General features: G+C 43.8%; 1 protein-coding gene across 8 annotated transcripts in view; it reads left to right on the top strand.

The window, feature by feature from the left end:
• Positions 1 to 6,297: 6,297 nt before the first annotated feature.
• The window catches only part of ABI1 (abl interactor 1), a 127,902-nt gene continuing 109,385 nt past the window's right edge, over positions 6,298 to 24,814 (top strand). For 6 of the 8 annotated variants that reach the window (XM_054991099.1, XM_054991097.1, XM_054991096.1 and 3 more), the window contains exon 1: positions 6,303 to 6,507. In XM_054991099.1, the coding sequence (XP_054847074.1) occupies positions 6,391 to 6,507 (117 nt within the window). In that variant the 5' untranslated portion in view covers positions 6,303 to 6,390. Of the gene's footprint in view, positions 6,508 to 24,814 lie in introns of all 8 variants that reach the window. The other 2 variants (XM_054991101.1, XM_054991100.1) reach the window with 1 other exon arrangement.

The raw sequence follows: 24,814 nt of genomic DNA, 5'->3' as shown, positions 1-24,814 counted from the left end.
AAGGAAGAGACAACTCTGGAGGATTGGTACAGAGAGGCCAAACAATCCAAGTATTCATTGATAAGGGGAGAACGGGCCAGTTACATAATGATGCGCTGTCACACAGCTTATTTTTGTTCCTTCCCTCTATTTTGTTCTCTCTCAGACCAGCAATCTTGTGTTTATTTTTGGGCTTCCCACCAGCTTCAGCTGCCTAGCAATGACTGGCTTGAGTGTACTTGCTCTTGCGACTGCAAAATGCTTCAGGCTGCCTAGCAACGGGAATCAGAGTGGGCTGTGTTACCCTGCTAGGCAGTGCAAGAAGTCAGGGAAAGGGTGCTTCTTCCCGAGGCACAATACTCACCTTGAGTAGGGAAATCTGTTGCTGAACTTAAAAGCCAGAGCTCTGCATACAAATGCCAGAGAGAGATGCCAGTTGTCTCTGCAACACACTTTTATTGCTTTTAGTATCAAACTGTATATAGTTTTACATTGTAGGCAGGATCAAACTGCTTTCATGGGGACCTGTGGCTGATTAAAGTATTTGGGGTTAGTGGTTTCAAAACATCACCTTCCTTGTGAATTAAAACCAAAAACATTGTTTAATTATATTATACGCTGAGATTCTCAGGCGTACATTGTAGCGTGACACACAAATGCAGCACAATATAGAATAATTCTCAGCATATCGCTGCTTAACTTCATACTAGCAAAGTTGCTCATTCTAGGTAATGATGAAGAATGCTGATAGTAAGAAAGGTATATATGGAGGTTCTGCTTGAGGACTGGCAACGGGTATGCATACTGTGCAGTCCTAAACAGCATTATACCCATCTAAGTCTAACTTCAATGGGGACTTTGCTTGCAGAGTTTAACAATGCTTAAGAACACAAACAGCATTGCTATGAGCAGGGGTTTTTTTCTGGGAAAAGCGGTGGTGGAACTCAGTGGGTTGCCCTCAGACAAAATGGTCACATGGCTGGTGGCCCTGCCCCCTGATCTCCAGACAGAGGGGAGTTGAGATCGCCCTCCGTGCCAGCGGCAGGGAGGGCAATCTAAGCTCCCCTCTGTCTGGAGATCAGGGGGCGGGGCCACCAGCCATGTGACAATTTTCAAGAGGTTCCGGAACTCCATTCCCCCGTGTTCCTGCTGAAAAAAAACCCTGGCTATGGGTCAGCGTACTCAATGGAAAGCCAGTGTGGTGTAGTGGTGGGAGTGTCAGAATAGAATCTGGGACACCCAGGTTTGAATCCCTACTCTGCCAAGGAAGTTTGCTGAGAGACCTTGGGCCAGCCAGTCACATGTTTTCAGCCAAAACGACCTCACAGGGTTGTTGTGAGGGCAAAAAGGAGAAGAGAACAATGTTGGGCACGTTGGGTCCTGTTGGAGAGAAAGGCAGGGTATAAATTAAGTAAACAAACACTTCACATCAAATACTCTCATAGAGACAAAGACTCTGCACCTCAAAGAGCTTTATTTTCAGCCAACTCATAGCTCTCTCTGTTTCTCTCTCTAACCTGGTCTATATATGCAGAGGAATGAGCTGGTAGAATGGGCTGTATCAATTCAAACTGCGGTTGGGGAAAGTCTTATTTTTAATGCCCCCTTCTCCCACATAAAAACTCCCTGAAAAAATGGTCCTTGGTATGCTGTGCTTGTTTTCCACTTTTGGAGAATTATTCATGTAAGGGAACTTCAAAAAATATTTCTTACCTGCAATCTGAAGTGGTGCCATCTATTTTACCCCCTTAGCATTCTGCCCCCCCCTTACCACCTTATACGGGGCTACATAGGGTCCAGGCCTTCATTTCTTCCCAAATGGATATTTCTTCAGGTATGCTCACGTGCATGCCCCTCTCAGTCAGTGAGCTGTGCTGACACTCTCTCCCTGCTATCGTTTTCAAGGAAGAAAGCCATTGGAAACCATCGCTTAACAATGAGCTCCCGTTTTAGTTTTCTGTTTGCCATGAGAGGTTGATTTTTGTTTTAAAAACATGAGGCTGTGCTGGTGGAAGCAATTGGTGAGCTGACACCGATAACTGAAGCCATTCAAAGGTACAGGCCAAAGTGGCCCCTGAGGGACTGGGTCCGGGCTTTGCTTCCTCATAACCAGGGCTTTTTTTCTAGGAAAAGAGGCGGTGGAACTGGGTGGGTTGCCAGCACAGGGGGCAACTCTTGGTGGGAGGTGTTGCCCCTGGTATCTTATGTGCGTGTGCAAGGTGCGCACACAGTCCCAGGACCAATGACGTCACTTTGGGTCAGCTGGAACAAGGGGGGAGTTTTTCAAAGTTTAAATCACCCTTGGTGAAAATGGTCACATGGCTGGTGGCCTCGCCTCCTGATCTCCAGACAGAGGGGAGTTTAGATTGCCCTCTGCGCTGCTGAGTGGCGTGAAGGGCGATCTCAACTCCCCTCTATCCGGAGATCAGGGGGCAGGGCCACCAGCCATGTGACCATTTTCAAGCGGTTCCAGAACTCCATTCCACTGCATTCCAGCTGAAAAAAAGCCCTGCTCATAGTGCTCCTTTTAGGGCAATGAACCTCATGTGATACCAGAGGCACCACCTCCCACCAAGAGCTGCCCCCTGTGCTGGCAACCCACCGAGTTCCACCACCTCTTTTCCTAGAAAAAAAGCCCTGGTTATGAGGAAATTTCCCTGTAAGTTAAATGGCCATTCTGTCCCTTGCTACCGGTACCACTTCATTTCATTTTGTTGGTTATGGGTTCTAAGCATAAGGAGCATGGAACTAATGGTATCAATAGATTTTCCTCAGGAATACAGTTGGGGTGGACCACACCATTTGGTGGTATTGGAGCAAGATCCAAGTCCAGTAGCATATTAAAGACCAAAAAGATTTCCAGGGTTTTTTCTGATGTCCCTTTGGTATTGCTCTAGCAATTAAAACATACAAAGGTGCTCAGACCACACTAACAATCCAGTCCTATGCATATTTACTCAGAAGTCAGTCCCGCTGTAAAGAAACCTTTTGCAGTCAAAATGTGAGACAATATATATGCTGAAGCAAAATAATGTAGAGGCAATCTGCACACACTGTAGCCATTGTTCTAGACACCGTTGCAAAGGATGGAATTAATACTGAATCACTAAGATAAGAGTCAACATTTTGAAAAACCTCTAGAATGCTGATAAGAATATCACAGGAGTTTGTAGTAGAGCAGATTCTTTTTCTCTTCCAAGTACTCCTTTATCATGTTACCAGGACTGTGACTCCATAGCAGGCACAATGCATTTCAGGATGGCAGCCTTGATTACGAAACCTCACCATCTGCTTTGCTTATGGCTTCATGCTGATTGATTTTCATATGGAAAGAACATCAAAGGGATCGTGACAGGACATTCAGTTTCAAGGCACTCCCAGAATCCTCAGCTTTTTCTTTTTTTGCTGTAGAAGTCACCAGCAAGAATGCCAATTAGTGCCAATTGCAAAAACCGGTAATCATATGTTGCTTCAGATATCAATATACCCTCGTAAAAGCTACAGTCCTGAAACCAGAAGCACCATTTCAGATTTTAGTGCACCGGGAGCAACAGTCAGCCACACACTGCAGAGAACCAGTGGGAGAATACAGTGTATCCTAAACATAGGCACACCCTTCTAAGCCCATTGATTTCAATGGATTGAGAAAGGTTTAGTTCTGTTTAGGGCTGCACTGTTAGAGATTTAGGTAGACTGCAGTTGTCAACTTTTAAATGGGCCTTGCAGCTGTGCTTAATGAGAAACAGAGTGATCAACAGGAATTAGCCAGCCATTTATCTTTATGCTAAAGACAGCTTCACTTACTGATTCCTGCAGATCATACCACGACTAAGCCAGGGGCTTACACCCATGGTGGCAGATCTAGACCGTCCCTCCATCATACAAATAATGACAGCTCCATGTCTGTAGGAATTGCAAGCTAATGGGAAGTGGAACTTTTGTATATGTGAATTCTTTCATCTGAACAGTTGATGGTCCTCTATTTCCATTAGATACATGGTCCCCCCCCCCCACATCAGCAGATAAGGGATACATAGGGCTAGTGGGTGAATAATGCTGGGAGACAGTGGCTATATGAAGACAGTGGTTATGGGCTGGGATCTGAAACAACCTAGCAGGCACCTGGTGGAGTGGGGCTGGCCTGTGACATAAGAGGCAGCCCTGCAGACAGGCAGTGGAGAAAAGCATCTGGCATAATGCTGGATGGATGGTGGTGGAGGAACCTGCCTGGCTCAATGAGAGCTTTCATCCAATCCCCAGTCTTCCCAGGTCACATGGGTGGGACTGGCCAAGATGGAATGGCATCCTACTGGTTATTTAAAGAGGGCCCCGAAGCAGGAGAGGGCTTGGTAGCTGTTCCTGCTCAGAGTGCTGGGGAGCAGCTGTTAGTGGGGAGGGAGGGATCTTAGTATTGCAATCCCTTCCCCTCTTCTCATTGAGGGTTAGGGGTCAAAAGAAGATATTTTCATACATGTCTAGAGAGTTAAATATACAGAAACATCAGCTCATCTTTGGGTGGCTGTCTTTATGTTAGGTAGCCATTCATCAATTTTGCTGTTAAGAGGAACAAGCGGGGTGGGGGTAGGGGATGAGGTATCCCCGGGAAGTAGATGACCTAGACATTCTTCTCCTCCAAAATTTGTTTTTGGGGATTTCCTATTGGTTAATTTACAGAGACATATTCTTCTACATGCTAGTGGTATATTAAACCCCCTTTCCTTTTCTTTGGGTTGCTTTTGTGATTAGCATTAAGTAAACAATAAATTATGATGGGTAAACTGTGGCCCAAAATTTGGATAAGTTGTCATCTTTCTAAGAAGCAGATGCTCTGCAATAGCTGTAACTAAAGGGTTGTGAGGACAAGGAGCCCAAATACTTTATTTCTATGCTTAACTAGTTATATAAACTATTCAGAAGATCCAGTGGGAAAACTGTGCAAACAATTTAAAAAACGTGTTCTTTGTTTCCAGCTTGTCTTTTATTCAGCCTCCTGCTTCTTGCAACCTTTTAGACAAAAGAAGCAACTGGCTACTGGTTGATGAATCCCAGTAGTGCAAACTTTTGTCAGAGTGAAAAATACAGTAAGCCACAGCAGTAACATAATTTGTAGTGTCTTATTTCTCTTTTTGTGTGTGTGTGTGTGTTGTTGTTGTTGTCTAGGAGTGCTTCTATTTTGTCAGACTTGATAGGGGGGAGTCAGAACATAACTGGGTTTACCTGGGTTAAAAAAGAGTACCGTGAAGGATCTTTTTGGGGTAAGTAGCCATGTTGGTCTGCAATAGAACAGCGGGATTAGAGTCCAGTGCCACCTTAGAGACCAACAAGTCAAAGCTCCCTTCTTCAGACAGCTTTGACTCTCTAAAGCTTATTATACCCTTGAAAAAAAATCTTGTCGGACTCTAAGGTGCCATTGGACTCAACCCCTGCTGCAAAGAATCTGTCTTTCTCCCTTCATCCTGAAACCCTGGGGCAACTTTTCCGCGTTTGCACAGGTAGATCCATCTGGCAGACAGGCAGAGCTGCAGCAAAAGGGAAGGAACTGGCAAGCTCATGGGCAGGAAGAGTTATGACTACCTCTCTCTTATCTGAAGAAGACTGAGACTTGGAAGAGCAGCTTTGAGGGAGCTAGAGAAGATCCTTAAAAATAAAAATGTCTCTCTGGGGGAACCAAGATCAAGACACTCCAAACTATGGTATTCCCCATTACTATGTATGAATGTGAAAGTTGAACTGTGAAGAAAGCTGACAGGAAGGAAATTGATTCATTTGAAATGTGCTGGAGGAAAGTTTTGCGGATACTATGGACAGTCAAAAAGACAAATAAGTTGGTATTAGATCAAGTCAAGCCTGAATTCACCCTAGAATCTAAAATGACAAAACTGAGTCTATCGTACTTTGGTCACATCATGAGAAGTCAAGATTCCCTGGAAAAGTCAATAATGCTAGGAAAAGGGGAAGACCTAAAACGAGATGGCTTGACTCAATAAAAGAAGCCACGTCCTCCAGTTTGCAGGATCTGAGCAAGTCTATTAATAATAGGACGTTTTGGAGGTCTTTCCTTCATAAGGTCGCCATAGGTCGGAGGCGACTTGACGGCACATAACACACACACCCGAAGAAGGGAGCTTTGTCTCTCCAAGACATGCCCTGAAAATCTTGTGGGTCTCTAAGGTGCCACTGGACTACATCTCCCGGCAACCTTCGCGGCGGTGTTTCTCTCCCCTCCTGCCCGCAAGCACAGGAGGCGGTGGGGAGGGCCGAGCCAGAGCGGGTGGGCGGAGGGAAAGCAAAGCCTCTCCGGCGAGAGCGAGGCGAGGAGGAGGAATCCCACAATACCAGGCGGGCTGGGCGAGCGAGTGGCGCTCCCGCTGTCTCTTTAATGCAAGAGGAAGCGATGAGGAGGGGTGGAAAATGGCAGAGCTGCAGATGTTACTAGAAGAGGAAATCCCTACTGGCAAGCGGGCTTTGCTCGAGAGCTACCAGAACCTCACCAGGGTCGCCGACTACTGCGAGAACAACTACATCCAGGTAAGGAGAGCCCTGGCCGGCTGGCCGTGCGCCTCCTGGAGCGGCCGGTAGCCTCGCTCCTTGCCTTCCTCCCTCGCCTTCATGGAGAAAGAAAAAGCTTGGGCTCCTACAGGAAGTGGGCAATGACTGTGGCGAGAGGCGCCGAGTCCCTGCTACATTGTACCGCCGGCAGCCCCTGGGAACGTTGCAGCGCCCGCCGCCTCGGATACCTCGCGCCGCGCTCTCCCCTTCCCCTCGCCACCCCCGCCCGTTCCACCATCTCCCTTTCCCCTTTTAAACTTTTGAACCAAACGAGGCTCCCCCCCCCCCGCCAGCCAGCTCCACCTCAGCTTCTGTTTTGTGAAGGTGGCGAGGAACGGGAGGGAGAATTCTTGGGTCGCGGAGGGTGTGTCTTTATGGTTATTTATGATGAGCCACACTGTACAAACCTCCCTGTGTTTTGTTGTATGCACAGAGGCGCGGGGCGAAGGGGGGGTAGTCGTGGTGGCGAGGAAATGGTACATGGAGGATTATCAGGAGAGCCTTTCCATAAACTTATTATTAGCAGAGCCTCGGAATCACTGCCTTGGTTCTCTTCTGTGGAGTGAATTTGACTCTCTGCCTGTGCCTTCCCCTTAGGCTTTCTTTCGGAATCTGACAAGCCCCAAATATTGCCCTAAGTTGGACCTGTGCTTGTGGAAATAGAGAGGTTTACCTCCATCCGGGGTGCTCTGAGGGATTTGGGAAAGGCAAGTGGGAGGCTTATTCTTCAAAATATGTTAACGTGGCTCTTGTGAAAGGGGCTCTGAAGTGAATTGTGAAGAATTGTGTAGCTTGGTAAGGTAGCAGTGTGAAGCAGTCTTACAAATGTATATTTGAGGGGGGAAAGGGGAGGGCCGAGACAAACCCTCATGCGTGCGCATGCACGCTCCAGATGACTTCATGTAATTTAATATTGTAAGCGAATTCCCTGTGGACATTGTTTATTTAATATTTGGCATGTAATTTTTGCCGAGACTAAATGAATTACGCTCCTGGCGTGATGCTGTGGTGATATTAGATTGCTCAAATGATCAGCATTTGAGAGAAGTGAACTGCAGGTAATATAGCCAATCAAAGGAAAGCGTGATATTTTGGTGGGCATGGATACTTCTTCCCGGTGGGTGAACCTATTTCTCTCATAATTAAAACATTCTACAGCAGTGGTTTGGGCTTGTTGGGAGAGACAACCTAGCATGTAGTTGTTATAGTCACTGAGGAAAGAAAATAATATTTTTAATAATTATTCTTGGTACTGTCTTTTTCCAGCTTCCCCATTTATCCCTCTTCTTGGTGTGGTTGCTACAAACCCACTTCTTAATTGTTGCTTTCAAAATATTCTTTTAAAGTATACAGATTATATACAGTTCTTGTGGCACTTTTTTGCATATAGCTGCTCTACTGAATATATCTGAATATGAAAAGGTAATTAGATAAATCATTTTTGCCCAGATAAAAGCAGCATGAAACCTGTTGAATGCTGTATGTGTCTAGCTGTAAATCTGTGCTTTAACACACCTTTTCCCCAAGTGCTTCTTTGTATAATGGCCTTTTCTGATGCATTAACTGTCTTTTCAAGTATCTGCATGCAGGGTTCTCTACAAATTGTCCTGTTTTTCTCTACTGTGCACTGCATTCTGGGAAAAATATGGCCATCTCCCTAATACCTGTACTGTTGTCACTTGACATATTTCTCCATTATATGTAGTTCTGTAACCTGGCCAAGAATCAGGGACAAACTAAATGTGATGGCAGCAGATTCTTGTGAAAAGAGGGGATGGGAATTCATTTTTAACAGCATATGGGTAAGGAGTGTGGATCCCTTCCCTGCAGCTTAACTCTCTACATACTGTTCTCCTCTGCTGGGCTCTGATATTTCCCTGTAGCATTTCTGTCTTTAAGAAGGAGATGAGCCACACCTGAATGCTCTCTTTCATGTTCAAAATGACCGCTCACCCCTATTTTTATGCAGTTTGTCAGAAATGCATTTATGCACATCATGTTTGCCTCTAAGTAACTAAAAGTTACACGTAGTTCTTGCCTTCAGAGTATTTTTTTCCCTCTTAGGAAGACAAGATAATATATGTTGTCATGTCAAGAATTTTTTTTGTCCCCCATGGTAGGTAAGAGCAGACAGTTTGCATTTATTAATTGAGTGGGCATGTTTTTACAGAAAGGACTGCATGTGGATTTTCCATTTAGACACTGGAAATCTCAGGACTGTGTGATATGTTCCAAAGAGAAGGGCTGTGAGTGGCTTTGGATGTTGTACACAAGTACTGCCAAGCTTCCAACATTGTGAAAAAGACATCAGCTGATGGCCCTTGTTGGTAACGCCCAAAGGGGAACTGTGTTAGGGGAGTTGTCCAGACTGTATTGGCATCTGAGTATGAAGAACACGGTTCTTAGTCCAAAGCTTCCTTACAGTAAGTCCCTTTCCTGTGTCTCTTAAAAATTTATTCTTCTGTATGAATAAAATGCTGGATACAAAATTTAAACTGCACCGTGACACATAAAAATGAGGTGTCAGGCTGATACTGTCTTATTTACTTATATTTTGTCTTCTCCATAATGAGCATAACCAAAACCACTAAAATCCTTTTCCTCTCCTCCATTTATCCTCACAACACCCCTGTGAGGTAGGTTAGTCTGGGAGTGTGTAACGGGCACAAGGTCACCCAGCAAGCTTCCCTGGCAGAGCAGGGATTTGATCCTGGGTTTCCTAGATCTTAGTCCAATATTCTAAGCATTACACCACGCTGGCTGTGTTGCATAATATCTTAAAAATGTTTTGTTACCATTTTTGGAAGCCTTCTATTATTACAAATTACTCTGTTCCTTGAGGAAAAGCTTTGAGCTCAAATGTGTTGGAACTCTTGAGATATTTCCTAATAAATACTGGTTTGCACCCTTCTGTGCTTGTCTAATTCCGCCCTCCCTTCCCATTATGTTGCTTTCTTGGTGGTCACCCAGAAGAGCAGAATATTAACACTGTGCTTCTAACATTATCTAGCAAGAAAAAGGGATGAGAGAGAGCCTGCCCAGTTTCTAATGTGAGAAAAGTTGTAAGAAAACTCCCATTCCCAGGGGAAACCCACACTTGGCTGCTTGCAACTCCACAGAGAGAGAATGGATGACAAGGATAGTATCTGTCCAAGGGAACAGAAAGTACTTTCTCAGTATTGCAGAAGTTCCCGCGCTGGTAACTGATAATAAATTCCTTTTCGGATTGTCTGGGATTTACTGCATGTCTTCCTCCCCCCTTCAGTTTAACAGGGATTTTATTTGGGATATACTTAATTCGGAGTGTGGTAGGGCAGACCTACTACTAACTGTTGTTGCAAATACACCCCTCTCCCTACACATGTTAGTGTTACAGTAGTTACAGTGCAATGCTAAGAACACCTCCTTGTGAGTAAGGCCCGTTCCTGGAGTAAGCAACCTGCAGATAAGACTGAACCTGTAATTTGGCAAACGTAGAAAGAAGAGGTCCATTAAACTTAAAATGTGGTTTGAATATTCTTTTGCAAAGATGGTTGCATTTTTTCCTGTTTGGACTACCTTGGGTTCTGCGGAAGAAAAAAGTTTTAACCCTTGGTATTCTTCCCAGCAGCTTACATTTGAAGTCCTTTCTGCCTGTGTTGAGAAAGGGTTAAGCCCTGTCTCTCCCCCCTCCTTTGGCGTTTACTTGCTCCACCCAAAGGAAGCTGCAGATAGAAATGCTTGAAAAAGGCGAGGTTGCTTTTGGTGTTACTCATGGGAAATATGACAAATACAGTGGTGTGGTAACCGCAGCACATGTTTTGACCTGTTGATGTGTTCTCCCCTCCCCCTTCCTTCCCCTTCTGTACTTGAGCATAATTGTGGCAAACGGGCATAGTTTTGTGTGCTGTTTTCAAATAGGTTTAAGTACATGTGCTTTTACCTTGATGTGTGTATTTTTGCCTTGTCCGCTGTCCTGAGTTCATCTTGAGTCTCTCTCCTCCCCACACCCTTCTGTGTTTAATGCAAAAGTGGCTGTTGATCATGGTGACTTAAATAAGGGATGTGTGTGCAAGGGTGCACAAGGAAGAGCCGAGTGGCATTTTTTAGGCTAATACCTAATTCTGTTGCTTGCTGTGGGTTTAGCCCAATTCAATATAAAGCAATAAACAAGCTGATAAAACTGATTTAATTTTTAGTGTACACCAGCCGTTGCACAAAGCCATCTGTTCTGCAGTTGGACTAGTGTAGAGATTACTTTCCAAGAGGATTGATTTGCTTAGAGTGTCGGTGTCTGTGCTGCTGCTGCCGCCGCCCCAGGATTAGTGACTCCCGACACACAAGGCAATGTAGGGCTTGCTGTATATATGCTCGTGGGCTGAATCCCAGGAATGAAATCCCTGCAACTGGTGGCTGCCCGAGTTTAAACTCCACACGAGCACTTGCAGACCTTCAAGACTATTTGGCCTCGGCTTTCTCAGGCCTTCTTCTGCAAAGTATTGCTGTACTATCAAAGAGGATTGCAGCATTGCTATAAAATAAAATGTGTTACAAAAAACACTTTGCTGATGAAAAGTGGTCTGCGCTTGGGGCTATTTCACACCGCACATTTCTGCACGTAGATCTAAACAACGAAAAAAGTACTACAAACCTGTGTGAGAGAGTGTGGTATAATAGTGTTAGAGTGGGGAGACCCATGTTCAAATGCTTGACTGTGAAGCTCACTGGCTGACTTTGGGACCAGACCCATATTATCAGAGAAATTGTGAGACTAAAGCTGAGGGTGGAAGAGGAAGAGAGTAATGCAAAATGTAGTGGCTGGAGTGTCAAATCTGGGTCACTTAGGGTTGCCAGGTCTGGGTTCGGAAATTCCTGGAGATTTGGGGGGTGGAGCCTAGAGAGGGTGGAGTTTAGGGAGGTGAGGAGCCTCAGTGGGGTATAATGCCTCAGAGTCCACCTTCCAAAGCAGCCATTTTCTCCAGGGGGATTGATCTTTGTCACCTGGAGATCAGTTGTAATTCTGGGAGATCTCCAGTCACCACCTGGAGTCTGGCAACCCTAGGGTGACTCAGATTTGAAGCTTGCTTGTAAAGCTGAGCAAATCATACACATAGCTTAATCCCCTCACAAGGATGTAGTTGTGAGGATAAAATGCAGGGGAGGAGAAGGATGTTTTAAGCCCCTTTGGGTCCCCATAGGGGCAAAAAGCAGGATTTAATATCTAAATAAATATACATTACCCTTGGGCTTCTGAAGGCCAGAATAAAAACATAATGAATAAATATACTCATTTGGAAGGTGTGACTGAGTGCAGCTTTTGATGGAATGCATGTTTTATAGTGTGTCCTTGGTTTTGCTTCTGTAATGTATGAAATGTTCCCTTGCCTCCGTGAGAATACGTGCAAGGATTTCAACAATCTAGACCTTCAGGAACTTAAAAAATTATGTGCCCAACCAGGGGAAAAGGCAAAATAATCCCAACAGCAAAATTGTCTGTCACCCCTCCATTTTGCTTAGCAGCAAACAAAACAGGTTCGGTCTCTTGTCTTCTCTTTAATCAAAGTACATGATGATCTCTTGGAGGCACCCGACTCTGAAAGGTCTGTTTGACATCTTACATTCTTTGCTCAGACATTTGTGACTATTTCATTTTCCCTTCTAAAATCAAGCTGCCAATGCTCATTCAGAAAACGCTATGAAATATAAAGGTCTGCGTAAATCTTAGGGGGGGAAATGGATTTGAATCATATTTCTGTCCCTCTGCCCCAGCTGTTGAAGCTACAGCTGCCAATATTGTATTGTACTAGAAAGTAGCTTCTGGCTACCATGTGCAGTGACGCAAGCAGCATCCAAACAGTTTTCCAGATAGTAGTATACCTAGCCCTCTGGGTCAGATAAGACTTCTAGGTAATCAGCACTTATCTGAAAGGAGTAAGAAGGGAATGCTGGCCAAAGGGACTGAAAGGAGCCAGGCGAGGTTAGAAGAATCTATTGTGCTAAGGAAATTAAAAATGTGTGTCAGCTGCTGACTGTGGAAAGCAGGGGGAACTGAATATGAATGAAGGAAGTTAATGCAAATGCTGTGGGGATTTTAGGATTTGACTAATCGAGAAAAGACTGTAGAACTAAACTATGTCAAATCTAGCTTAAATATCCAAATCTTGTTTTACTGGTTTCAGTGCTGGGAAAGTAGATAGAAATATCTCTAGAAGAAACGAAGTGCGGTAATTAATTTATAACTGGGCAGGTATAAACAGAGAACCTCTGCTATTTGTATGTGTGCATTTTTATAGGCAGAGTTCCAAAGATCTGGCTGTCTTGATTACCACCAACACCTCCCCCCCCCCAAGCAGTGATCTGGTACCTTAAATCACATGTGTCCATTAGGATGTGTCACCATTGCTTGTGATGCACATGTTTCTCTGTATATTGATGTATTTTGGCCTGGGCGCATACAAATAAATGCCCTTTGCAGGTTCTGCCGGACCCTTCTTGCCAATTATGGAGCCTGGCATCATGGTCTGATATAGGCATTCTTGCTACATTTATCTCTCACATTTTTTTACCCTATCCACCTTCCAAGGAGCTTAGGATGGTCATACATGATTGTCCTCTTCATCATTTTATCCTCTTTAGAACCCTGTGAGACGAGTAGGCTTACGACTTGCTTGCCTACAGTGGGTGAACTTCTTCCTGCAGCCGCAGCCCTCTGCCTTTGAGAAACTGAGGCATGCAAGAAAAAAAATGACCGGAAAATGGCTTCTCCAGAAATTTCTCCATACTTCTATGAACGTTAACATAGAGAGTAAGAGAAATTCCTAGAGCATTACCCAGAAGAGACAGCATTTCTTCCCCAACTTCCATCCTCCTCACTCTTCACCCTCAAAATCTCCATAAGGCAGAGCTGGTGACTGTAGAGATGAGGGGAATGGCTTGGACTTGACAGTGACCCCTTCTCAAGTAAATCACCTCCCAACTGGTGGGTGAAGGACTCCTCACTTAAACTGTGTAAGAGGGAACTTGATGTGAGCGAGAGATCAAGATTAAGCTCATAAAGATGTCCTGGATCAGAGGAGACGTGCGTTGCTAATCCTGTCTGAGCGTGTGTGGGGCCTCTGCTCTTCCCTGGTTACCTGGCATTAGCTGGTTTGTGCCCCATCACTTTTTGCAACTATTGCAGCTTCACATTAAGAATGTTATTAACTCCCGCTCCGAGTGTTATATCCAGCCAAATATTGCAAAAACTGATTGGTAGTAAGAATAACTCCTGTAGCACATGGCCAGAGTGCTTCTCTGCCAGCAGTAAAAGAGCAGGGCTGTGTGCCCAGTCTAATGTGTTTATCACTCTCCCGTTGACCCCTCTGAGGGAGACTGTGACCAATGTATGTCATTCATACAGGAGGCATATCAGTGATGTATGCCGAAGCCTGGCCTAATTCGCACGTAATCCTCCTAGTGAGGGAACCCCTGTGCTTGTGTTCCCTCCTCCTATTTTGCAATTCAGATAAGGCCAAGTGAGGTGGTGGAGGCAGGGTCCTACTAATTAACTTATTCTTGTCTTACTCCAATCAGGAATGAGCCGAAATTATCACCATGGCTACTTTATATTGATCAGTCAACAGCAGCACCTGTTTGGTGGATGCTGCACTAGCTTCTGCAGTCTGGCAGCGTCTGCTCTTCTAGTGGTTTCCTCACTGGAGTAAGTGACATACTGCTGTCTGGAAAAGAGTAAGATGTCACTACCCTGTGGCATAATGTTGGCTCCTATTGCTTGTTATTCAAAACAGCATTGGAGGGCGAGCGGTGTTTTCCTAACTGGCTGTTTGAAGGAGGGAGGTTTTTTGTCCATTAGTGTGTCAAAGACTTGACTTTTCTCATCTGGATGGCAGTGCATGAACTGGTATGACTGGTGAAGTTAGAACACTTTCCAGTTCCTCGCCCAGAACTGTAAGAAGCAAAGCTTAATACATGCACTATTCCTAATTTGTTGTATTTTATGTGCATGCGTTTTCAGGTTCGGATGCCTTATTCGGCTTGTCAAATGGGATATAAATTAGAATGTAAAACTTACTGCAATTTGTGAGTAGAAATAATTAGGAATTATGAGCCATTTATTTAAAACATTTCTTAGCTGCCTTTCTATCTTGCAAGAACTCAGGGCAGCTTACAATATAAAATGTAGGGTTCACAGAGAGCGATTTGTTTATTTTACCAAGTTTATAGTCCGCCTTTCTGGCCATATAAGACAACTAACTAATTAAAGATCATCATAATAATAGATCAGCATACATAAAAAAATCATAATCACATCATAAATCTGCATACATAAAATCATAAAATTACATCTCAAGAGCCCTTAAAACCAACAAAAACACATCATTAAACAAAACCAGAGTTAAAATACACATACAAAAACATAAAAATAACAGTTGAAACTTAGGCAGGAAGGAGGGAACAGTTGCGCAATACTAAACAAAACAAAAAGTAGATGATGGCAACAGCAAAGTGCAGACAATTTTCCCTGGTGAGAGAGTTCTGGAGTTCAGAGATTAGCAGGTTACTATTACTTTAAACCAATAAGATACTGATGGTGAATTTTAATTCTACCAAGATAACCTGGCTCATATGGAAATTTTTGTCCACTCTGAGCCTGCTTGTGGGGACAGCGGAATAGAAATTGAATTAAATAAATTAATTAAGCGGTATATTATGAACACTTGAGAATATTACCTTAACTGTAGGAGGCTGGGTAATATGTTGTGATCTTCATTCTTCTTGTAATGAAGGATATCAAAATGTTTTCTTTAGTCTTTACTTATGTCATTAGTAGGAAGGTACATTCTTTGCTTCAATGCTTTGCAGTTTGTCTAAGGAAAGCCTAACTAAATCAAATGATCTGTTTGGTTCTAAAATAAGTTATGTTACAATACATTGCAATCTAAAATGTGGTGTGTTACAATACTGTCTGATTGTGACAGGCAATACAGAGTCACAGCCCTGCCTTTTGTAAACTGGGCAGCTGTGTCAGACCCCAATTGCCAATCAGGGAGCCTGGCAGCATGGCCCAATATAGTCATTTAGGCATACTGTGCACTTCTTGGAATTACCGTGCTGGGTGCCTTCTAGAGTTCACAGGTTAAAGAGTTCTGTTGCTAATAAAGCATTAGAGTCTGAATCCATAAACCACATTCCTGTAGGTTCATGAATATGACATCGGCACGTTAAAGCCCATTGTATAAATAATGAATTTGAGAAAGGCCTTTCCTTTTCTTTAATGGTACGGCTTTATTGGCCATAGCCTTAAGCCTATTAGAATCTTGTAAGCTGATGACTAATAATTTTAAAAAGCTTTTCTCCCATTTTAATGAAATTGTAGGTACATCTACCTTGACTCAATTCTTGTCACATTTTAAAATATCCTTCATATGCCCAGGCCATTATGGATGAATGCAGTCCTGACGTAAGGAATGATGCAAGAAACATCAACACCTGGATGTGCATTTCCGGGGATTTTTTTCCAGCTGGAATGTAGTGGAACGGAGTTCCGGCACCTCTTGAAAATACTCACATTCCGTTGCTCCCTGCCCCCCTGATCTCCAGACAGAGATCAGTTCCCCTGGAGGAAATGGCCATTTTGGAAGGGAGATTCTATTGCATCTTACCCCAGTGAGGCCTCTCCCTCCCCCAAACCCCACCCTCCCCCAAAACTGCTTCTTCTCCCCCTCTCAGCAGGGTGAAATTAAGCGGGAAGTTTAAACTTACACTTTTCTTGCCACTTGCAAGCGACTAGAAAAGTGTAGGTTTAAACCTACCGCTTGCAGCTTCTTTCGCCCAATGCGAGAGGGGCCAGGGGATTCCCTCACCCCTCCCACAGCGGGCGAATTGAGCACTGAATTCCACCACCTCTTTTCCCAGGAAAAAAAGGCCCTGCTGCATTTCACTGAACATGAAATGTACTGTCTGTAGTTCCTGATACAACTGTTGATAGTCTCTGAAAGATCATGAGCCTCCTTTGCCGGGGTGACTGGTCACATCTGTATCACATCATCTATTCCTGTGCCCCATGCTACTTTTCTTCTTTGTTCCTTAATATTCTCCTTCATGTACATTTCATCTTTGTGAAGACTGTCTTTAGGTAATTTTGTGATCCCAACAAATAATTTTGGATGTATATGAACAATAGGCTGTGCCAAGCCGTTGGTGCCTTGGCCCCTCCATTCATCATTTATATCCAACTGTGGCAGCCATTCTTCAGTGTGGGAAGCATTTTCTTAAACATGTCGAGCTTGCAGATGGAACCTAAACACTTCTTTTAACGATTTAAAAAAAATTATTAAAGGTAAACAATTTTACCTTTATACAGTACAAATTTCTCACAGATATCTCAAGCTACAATTTAAAGAAGGGGGAGGAAGGCCCAACAAAAATACACTAATCAATACAAGCCATTTCATTGCAAAAAGTGTGACCAAATGTCCTCATGTACATATCTCTTCTGGAAAACATTGTATACTGTTTTATAGCTAAGTCCAACATCCCTTCTTTCCAGAGCTCAATATGTGCTGTAGAATTGGATTTCCAACACTGCAGGAGTAGTCTTTTGACTGTTTCTGTAGAATTGGATTTCCAGTGCTGCAGGACTAGTCATTTGCCTTGCTGTAGAATTGGATTTCCAACACTGCAGGACTAGTCTTGTGACTATTGCTGTCACCTGTAAAATCCACAATTGGTTTTCTTTTCTGAATAATGAGAGACGCAGCAATAAATACCCCGTTGACAGATAATAATCATAATAATCTGTTTAAAGTCATACTGCATATTCACTGTGTCTTAGAGACATAAGCGCTTTGCAGGCTCAAACATGGGTCTTTCCCAAGGCTAGCTGGCCTACCAGAATCTGGCCGAAGCCCCATTGATGGTCTGTGCCCTCTCCAATATAAGGGATGTGGCCATACATCTCTTATACATAATATTTTAGTTTGGAATTCTCGAGCCTCATGGCTTGCCTTATTGCAGAAAATCCTAAAATCTCCCAACAAGATACTCAGTGCTTTGAATGCAAAACATTAATGTCACACATAAGACCTCTTGAATAGGTCAAGTGTCCCTGGACTATGTGGAGTTGTGAGGTAGAGGCTGTGATGCGTTTGTGAGAGAGCAGAGCTTTCAGAGAGGCTAAGTATCTAATATGGACATGTAGTAGATTTACTTTCTAAAATTCTAAAAAATAATTTGTGTATGTTGAGTGTTTCCCTCCTTTTGGTATCAATACCTTCTGCCAGCAGTCTCTTGTTTGGTTTACTTAGGGTGCATCTGTGGCTTTGAATTACCTAAGTGTGAAAAACTGGTGCAGTCTTCACATATATTACACAGATGATCCTGAATTAGCACCCTTCTTGCCTTGCTGGCTTCTTTTTAAAAGCACAATGGTGTGCTCTTTTGTTATTGAGCTGCATTAGTGAAGGCTTTCCATTTTAGCACACAAACAAGAAATGCTGCGAACAAACTCCCCAACATCTGGAAGAAAGAGATGACAGCAGCACATGGAGCATCTTTCCTGACTAACTGTGGAGGAGGTTGGAAAAGCCTGGCCATGTCTTCGAATCCACAGAGCAGCAAAGGGGCAATACTTTCCCTGCACTCCAGCACTCATTATGGCCACAGCCTGAAGACCTCATTGGACTATGCAGATCGCCAGAACCATTGATAGAAGACTAGACAACTCCTACTGAGAGACCAATGTCGTGCCGTGGTTAATAACCACCTAGGATCTGGCTCATCTGGGTTTGAATCGATGCTCTGCTGTGGAAGCTTGCGGGGCGACCTTGGGTCAGTCACACACTCTCAGTCTAACCAGTTTCCCAAGGTGGTTGTGAGGATAAAATAGAGGAGGGGAGAAGGACGCTGCAGCTTTGGGTCCCCATTGGGGAGAGAGGGTATACATACTGAAATTAATGCCCTCAATGGAAACTTGAACACAACTGACAAGCGCCTACTGAGTGGAAAGTGCAGTTGGCAAGGGTACATATATGTGTGTGGTTCCTCCCCCGCCCGCATCTTAAAAGCTTTTTTGATATAAACGTACCCACAGAGTTTGTTTAAAACTTAGTGGCAGTTAGAAAAGATGAACTGCGAGGAAGCTGATACAGACAGTGCAGACTGCCTTGGGTAAACTTGCTCAATATAGCTTGATTTTCCATTGTTCTGAGATACTTTTTCATGTCAATCACAAGTGGAAAATTTTGTTGGTGATCTCTACCCTAGGAGCATTTGTAGAATATATTTTACAAAGCTTCCTTAAAGGATCATGTTCATACAGGAGAATGGGTGATCTGTGCATGTGAGCTATATGATGATGACCCCAAGAATGGGTGGAGTTTGGAACAAATGAATGAGAACTAAAACTAGAAGAGTCCCCACCTTGAAGCAAAGTGAAGTGCCTATCTCAAGCAGCAGATCTTTGGTTCTGTTATTTAGGGCCAATGGACCTGGAGAGACAGATGTGACCCAAGATTCAGTCCCCAAGGAGGTTATCCTGCACAATCCCTAGTTTTCGTGGGAGATCTGCCTGGTGGATTGGTCCCACGTCATTTGTGTAGAATGAGTCTGTTTTGCTTTGGGCACAAAGAAGCCTTGGGCTATTCCTTATGCTCCTGTCCTTGTATATGGAAGCAGAAAGAACGTGGAAGGGAAGATAAGCTACTGCCCTGCCCTGTCCCTTTGGTAGTCCATTGCTGGCGAGCTCCAGCAGGATAGGGCCATCTTCTCACATGAGCCTTTTATCATATGGAATGATACGTTAAGGAGAGGGACTGAGGTATCTTGTTATTTCCACTTAGACAACCTTGAAGTAGGGATAAAATGATGGCAGGGAAGTTGGAGTAGCTCCCGTGGAAGTATGTGTTTGGAAAACCTAAAGTCTGCGCCAAAGTTGTGGTGATGCCAAAAGGACAGGCGTTATACAAAGTACAAAAATATGCTTATTTTGCTAGTCATGCCATGAAAGCCTGCCAATACTTCTGTGTAGTCACTTGTATTATAACTAATTTCCAGATGAGTAAATGGTAAGATGAGTGACTAAGTGTGAGTCACTGGAGTTGGGAAGTAAATCTGACTTTTTTTATTACTACTTCTCTTCTAAGAGGCTAGTAGTTGAGGATGAATTTCCCATCGCTTAGAATCTGCCGTTGTGACAGACTGAATGTATTCGTATAGCATTAGCCAAGGCAAAGCCATCTTGGCTGTAAGTTTCCATGTTGCTTGTTAACAATTAGGTACATCTCTCCTCACAGGTAAAGGTAGTCCCCTGTGCAAGCACCAAGTCATTACTGACCGATGTATTGTCGAAGGCTTTCACGGCCGGAGAACGATGGTTGTTGTGGGTTTTCCGGGCTGTATTGCTGTGGTCTTGGCATTGTAGTTCCTGACGTTTCGCCAGCAGCTGTGGCTGGCATCTTCAGAGGTGTAGCACCAAAAGACAGAGATCTCTCAGTGTCACAGTGTGGAAAAGATGTTGGCAGGTCATTTATATCTACTCAGGAGGGGTGGGGTTGATCTGAGTCATCCTGTAAGAGTTTCCCAGGGTGTGGATTGCTAATGGCGGGAGGCTTCACTGCAAACTTGTCCACAGCTGCAGGGTATATGGTATACTCCTGCAGAGGTGAGGGGGTCTCTACTGTCTTTTGCTGATCGTAGCATCTGTTGTATTTTTCGGGTGGGTCTGAATACTGCTTGAAGGTTATGCTTTTTCATAAGCTTTCCCATCTGATCAGTAATTCCTTTGATATATGGCAAAAACACTTTTCCTGTAGGAGTAGTGAAAAGGAAAAACAGTCTGAAAAACACCAGGCTAACAAAACACTCTACACCCGACAATAGCCCTGCAGAGAAGATTAGCACATCAAGCACCAATCCATATGCAAAAGAACTTCCTCAGGATACAGTGAAGCCTCCCGCCATTAGCATTCCACACCCTGGGAAACTCTTACAGGATGACTCAGCTCAACCTCACCCCTCCTGAGTAGATATAAATGACCTGCCAACATCTTTTCCACACTGTGACACTGAGAGATCTCTGTCTTTTGGTGCTACACCTCTGAAGATGCCAGCCACAGCTGCTGGCGAAACATCAGGAACTACAATGCCAAGACCACGGCAATACAGCCCGGAAAACCCACAACAACCATCATTACTGACTCATGGGGGGACGTCACATCACGATGTTTTCTTGGCAGACTTTTTACGGGGTGGTTTGCCATTGCCTTCCCCAGTCATCTACACTTTACCCCCAGGAAACATGGCAAGCCACCCTGTAAAAAGTCTGCCAAGAAAATGTCGTGATGCGATGTCCCCCCATGGGTCATAAGAACATAAGCAAAGCCATGTTGGATCAGGCCAGTGGCCCATCCAGTCCAACATTCTGTCACACATAGTGGCTAGAAATCCAGTGCCATCTAAAGGACTGTCAGTGAGGCCAGGACACCAGAAGCCCTCCCACTGCCTTCCTTCCAGCACCAAGACAACAGAGCACCACCTCCCCACAAAGAGAATACCATCTATCTCCTGTGGCTAATAGCCACTGATGGACCTCTGCTCCATATATTTGTCCAGTCCCCTCTTGAAGCTGGCAATGCTTGTAGCTGCCACCACCTCCTGTGGCAACGAATTCCATGTGTTTATCACCCTTTGTGTAAAGTAGTATTTTCTTCTATCTGTTCTAACCCGACTGCTCAATAATTTCATAGAGTGCCCACGAGTTCTTGTATTGTGAGAAAGGGAGAAAAACACATCTTTCTCTACCTTCTCTAACCCGTGCATTATCTTGTAAACCTCTATCATGTCTCCCCTCAGTCGTCTTTTCTCCAGGTTAAAGAGCCCCAAGCGCCTCAATCTTTCCTCATAGGGAAAGTGTTCCAACCCTTTAATCATTTTAGTTGCCCTTCTCTGTACTTTTTCCAGTGCTGTGATATCTTTTTTAAGGTGTGGCGACCAGAACTGTACACAGTACTCCAAATGTCAATAATGACTCGGTGCTTGCACAGGAGACTACCTTTACCTCCTTACAGATTCCTCACTGGGGATTCACATGTTTCCTTTTTGACACATGGCATGTTTCTGAACCTCGCTGGGTCAGGTCTTGCATCCTGATTCCCATAGCAGCCGCCCAGATGCCCTCCCTGGAAGGCCTCCAAACGGCATGGAGGCCAAAGCATTAGTCCTGCTGTTCTCCCTGGCAAGTCTCTCTCTCGGGTATTCTAACTTGGCTTGCTGCCTCTGTATCTAGTGGTATGAAGAGCAGGGCTTGAAAGCTTCTTTCAGGAAGGAATTGTGTGTGTTGTCTCTCGTCCAGAACTGGAGAGGAGGGGTTTAGTAGGCAGAGGAGGGCATGCGTACATGTTTCTTCCAGGCCAATTAGTGAAGGATAGCGCTAATGAGAGAGTGAATAAATATGTTCTCTGACGAGCAGCATGCAAATCAGGCTCATCGTTGCCTGAGTGTAATTTCTTGACCTGATTAATTAATGCTCAGTTTTACAGAATTTTCTAACATGGAAGCTGAAGGTGTGAATTTGCAGCTATGTAGTAGCGCTTTAAAAATGGGATTCCACTGAAGCTAGATTTTTTTTTTTAAAAAAATGCCATTTTGTTGGTGAGTGTTGCCTTATTTATGGACAGACAAAGTAAAGATGATATAGTCCTGTGTGCCTTGGATTTCCCAAGTCTTCTCGAAACAACTGTTTACTGGCAGCAGTTGGGTGCTGATGATATGATGCTGTCAGAACTGCGTATGTAGCTATTATGCTCAGTGCTAATTAAGCTTCTACAGCAAATGGCAGAGTTCTGTACCACTTGTAATATAGGAATTCATTCAACATGTATTGCCCGGAGACCTAATGTTGGTATATCGACTTTGCTACTGAATTCTGATGGAATATGTCCAATACTGCAACATTGGATTATCAGTAATGCTTTTAATATTGTGACTGGTACAGCTCCTAAATTTAGTAATCCATTACTGTTTTCATTTCCTTGTTACTAACTGCAGCAATGCAAGAACACAACTGTGGTCTTAACAAGTAATTGTAAAAATCTGGAAATGTTTTTCTGTTGTGTTCCTGGACAGCAGAACTTTTGAAAGTGGAATGCAGTTTAGTGTTTTCTGTTTGAAGAGGCGCCTCCCAGGATAGAATCCAGCTGCTTGTCTGTTTTGTCTGCAGAGCAAACAAAGATAAACAGTAGTAAAACTTATTTTAATTGGAAGAGTAACAAGGAAAGTTGGGCTTGTTAGGAAGACTCTTGTTGAATGGGAACATGGTAATTGTACATAATAGCTGTTCACCTTCCAAAACACTGTTTTTGATATGAAGTTATGTCTGAAGTGGCTCTAGAAAACTTAGGAAACATGTGCAGGGGAAATAATTCCAACATTCTTCTTAAAAAGTAACCAAGATGATACATTACCAAAATTATGTTTAAAAGTGAGTAAGGAGTAATAATTGCATCATTTAAGGTTCTGGGAATTTGGATTGAACAGCCAAGACTTTTTTTTTTTTTTGCTGTGTGTGTGAGGCTAGCAAACTACATATATCATTACCAAAATTAATTTAGCAGTTAATCAGTTAGTGGACCAGACCACTTTTCAAAACCTCTGTATCCATATTTCCAGAATACTTTCTCCTCTTTGCTTCATACTGGAACTCTTTCTAAAACTTTCCACAAAGTGATTCCCTCTTATTTTTCTTCTCTGCTCTGTATGCAACTGTGTTCTTTGCCACAGGCCCTTACAAGCACAGTATCCTTTTTATAAATCTGCCCGTCTCTGTCTTGCATTTCCTAGGCATCTAAATAAGACATATTTTCTCAGCCACTTTTTGCATGTAAGTCACTTTAGAATGAATTTATTGAATGTTCCATTTCATTTAGTTTTATGTTCGAAGAGGCTTCAGCAACATGTCAGCACATGAAATACATTTGAGAGGTGCTTGGAGCATTTAGGATGAATGGATGGGGATGTAACTCATAGTTTTAAGCCCAGCTATTAGGAATCCAATCGCCATATCCATGCAAACCCTACCCATGATATGTGGGGAGACGGTTTCAGGTGTTGGTGTGGGTGAAGCTTCTGCGTAGCCGTACTCACTTCTCACGACAAGTTTTGGCTGCCCTAATGTGACATACTGCCATTGTGTGGCATGGGCTGAAGCTTCTGAATGAGCAAGACAGCAACAGTCAACCTGACTCTGTGACTCCTGGCAGGAAGTGCATCCACACGTTCCAAGATCCAGTTGAGTTGCACACTGATGCATGTGCAGGACTAAGGCAGACACTGCCATACTGTAGCCATAACTCTTTTTTCCTGGTAATGTTTTCTGTCTTCCCACACTCTCAAAAAACAGCTGCTACTTAACAGCTGTCCAAAAGCAATCTGTCTCTAGGAATCTGCCTCTTACAAAAATGAATATATGTATCACAAATGAGCAGCTGAAGGTCTGGCTTAGTTTGGAGGAGTAGGTAACTTTTCTTTTCTCCTTCCTGACCCTGACCCTGGGGCCTTCACATTTGGGCTTCTCTACTTCCTTTGTTTCTTACAATACAGTTCTGCAAAACTTTTCACGAACCTGTTATCTTCTTTCTCAAAGCTCACCAGCTCTACAGTCCTAGACCTTCAGTTAGGTTTTTCTCCAGCATCCTCATGTGTTCCTATTTGCCTCAGGCAGACTCTTTGCCTTCTGTAGGTCTGTACTCTACAGCCCCAGGCGGGGGGTCGGGGTCGGGGCTTGACCCAGTAGTAGAGCATCTGCTTGGCATGTAGAAGGTCTCAGGTTCAAGCCTCAGTTAAAAAGAATAAATAGTAAGTGATGTGAAAGCCCTCTGCCTGAGACCTTAGAGACCTGCAGCCAGTCTGAGCAGACAGATTAACCTTGATAGGCAGAGGGTCTCATTTAATATAAGGCAGCTGCTGCAGAATAGCAGTTAAGTGGTCAGGCTGCAAATCAACACTCTGCTGGTTGGAATCACAGCAGGTGGCCTTGGGTAAGTCAGTCCAAGCTTCCCAGCTGTAATGTAGGAATAATAACACTGGCTTTGTTCACTGCTCTGAGTGTGGCACTAATCTGTCTAGAACAGTATAGAAGCGCACTAGTTGTTGTTATAATTATTCATATATATATGTGTGTTTGTGTGTGTACATTTGTGTGATTCTGAATCTCAACAAACACTAAACACAATGTGTCTGTCTATCATTCCCTTCCCTCAGCTGCCCTGTTTTTGAGTTGGCGCCTATGTTTTCTGTTCTGCTTTCAATCTCA

This window comes from Eublepharis macularius, chromosome 11 (genome assembly GCF_028583425.1).
Source record: "Eublepharis macularius isolate TG4126 chromosome 11, MPM_Emac_v1.0, whole genome shotgun sequence".
Classification (NCBI taxonomy): Eukaryota; Metazoa; Chordata; class Lepidosauria; order Squamata; family Eublepharidae; genus Eublepharis; species Eublepharis macularius.
This window is presented reverse-complemented; position numbering and strand designations above follow the sequence as displayed.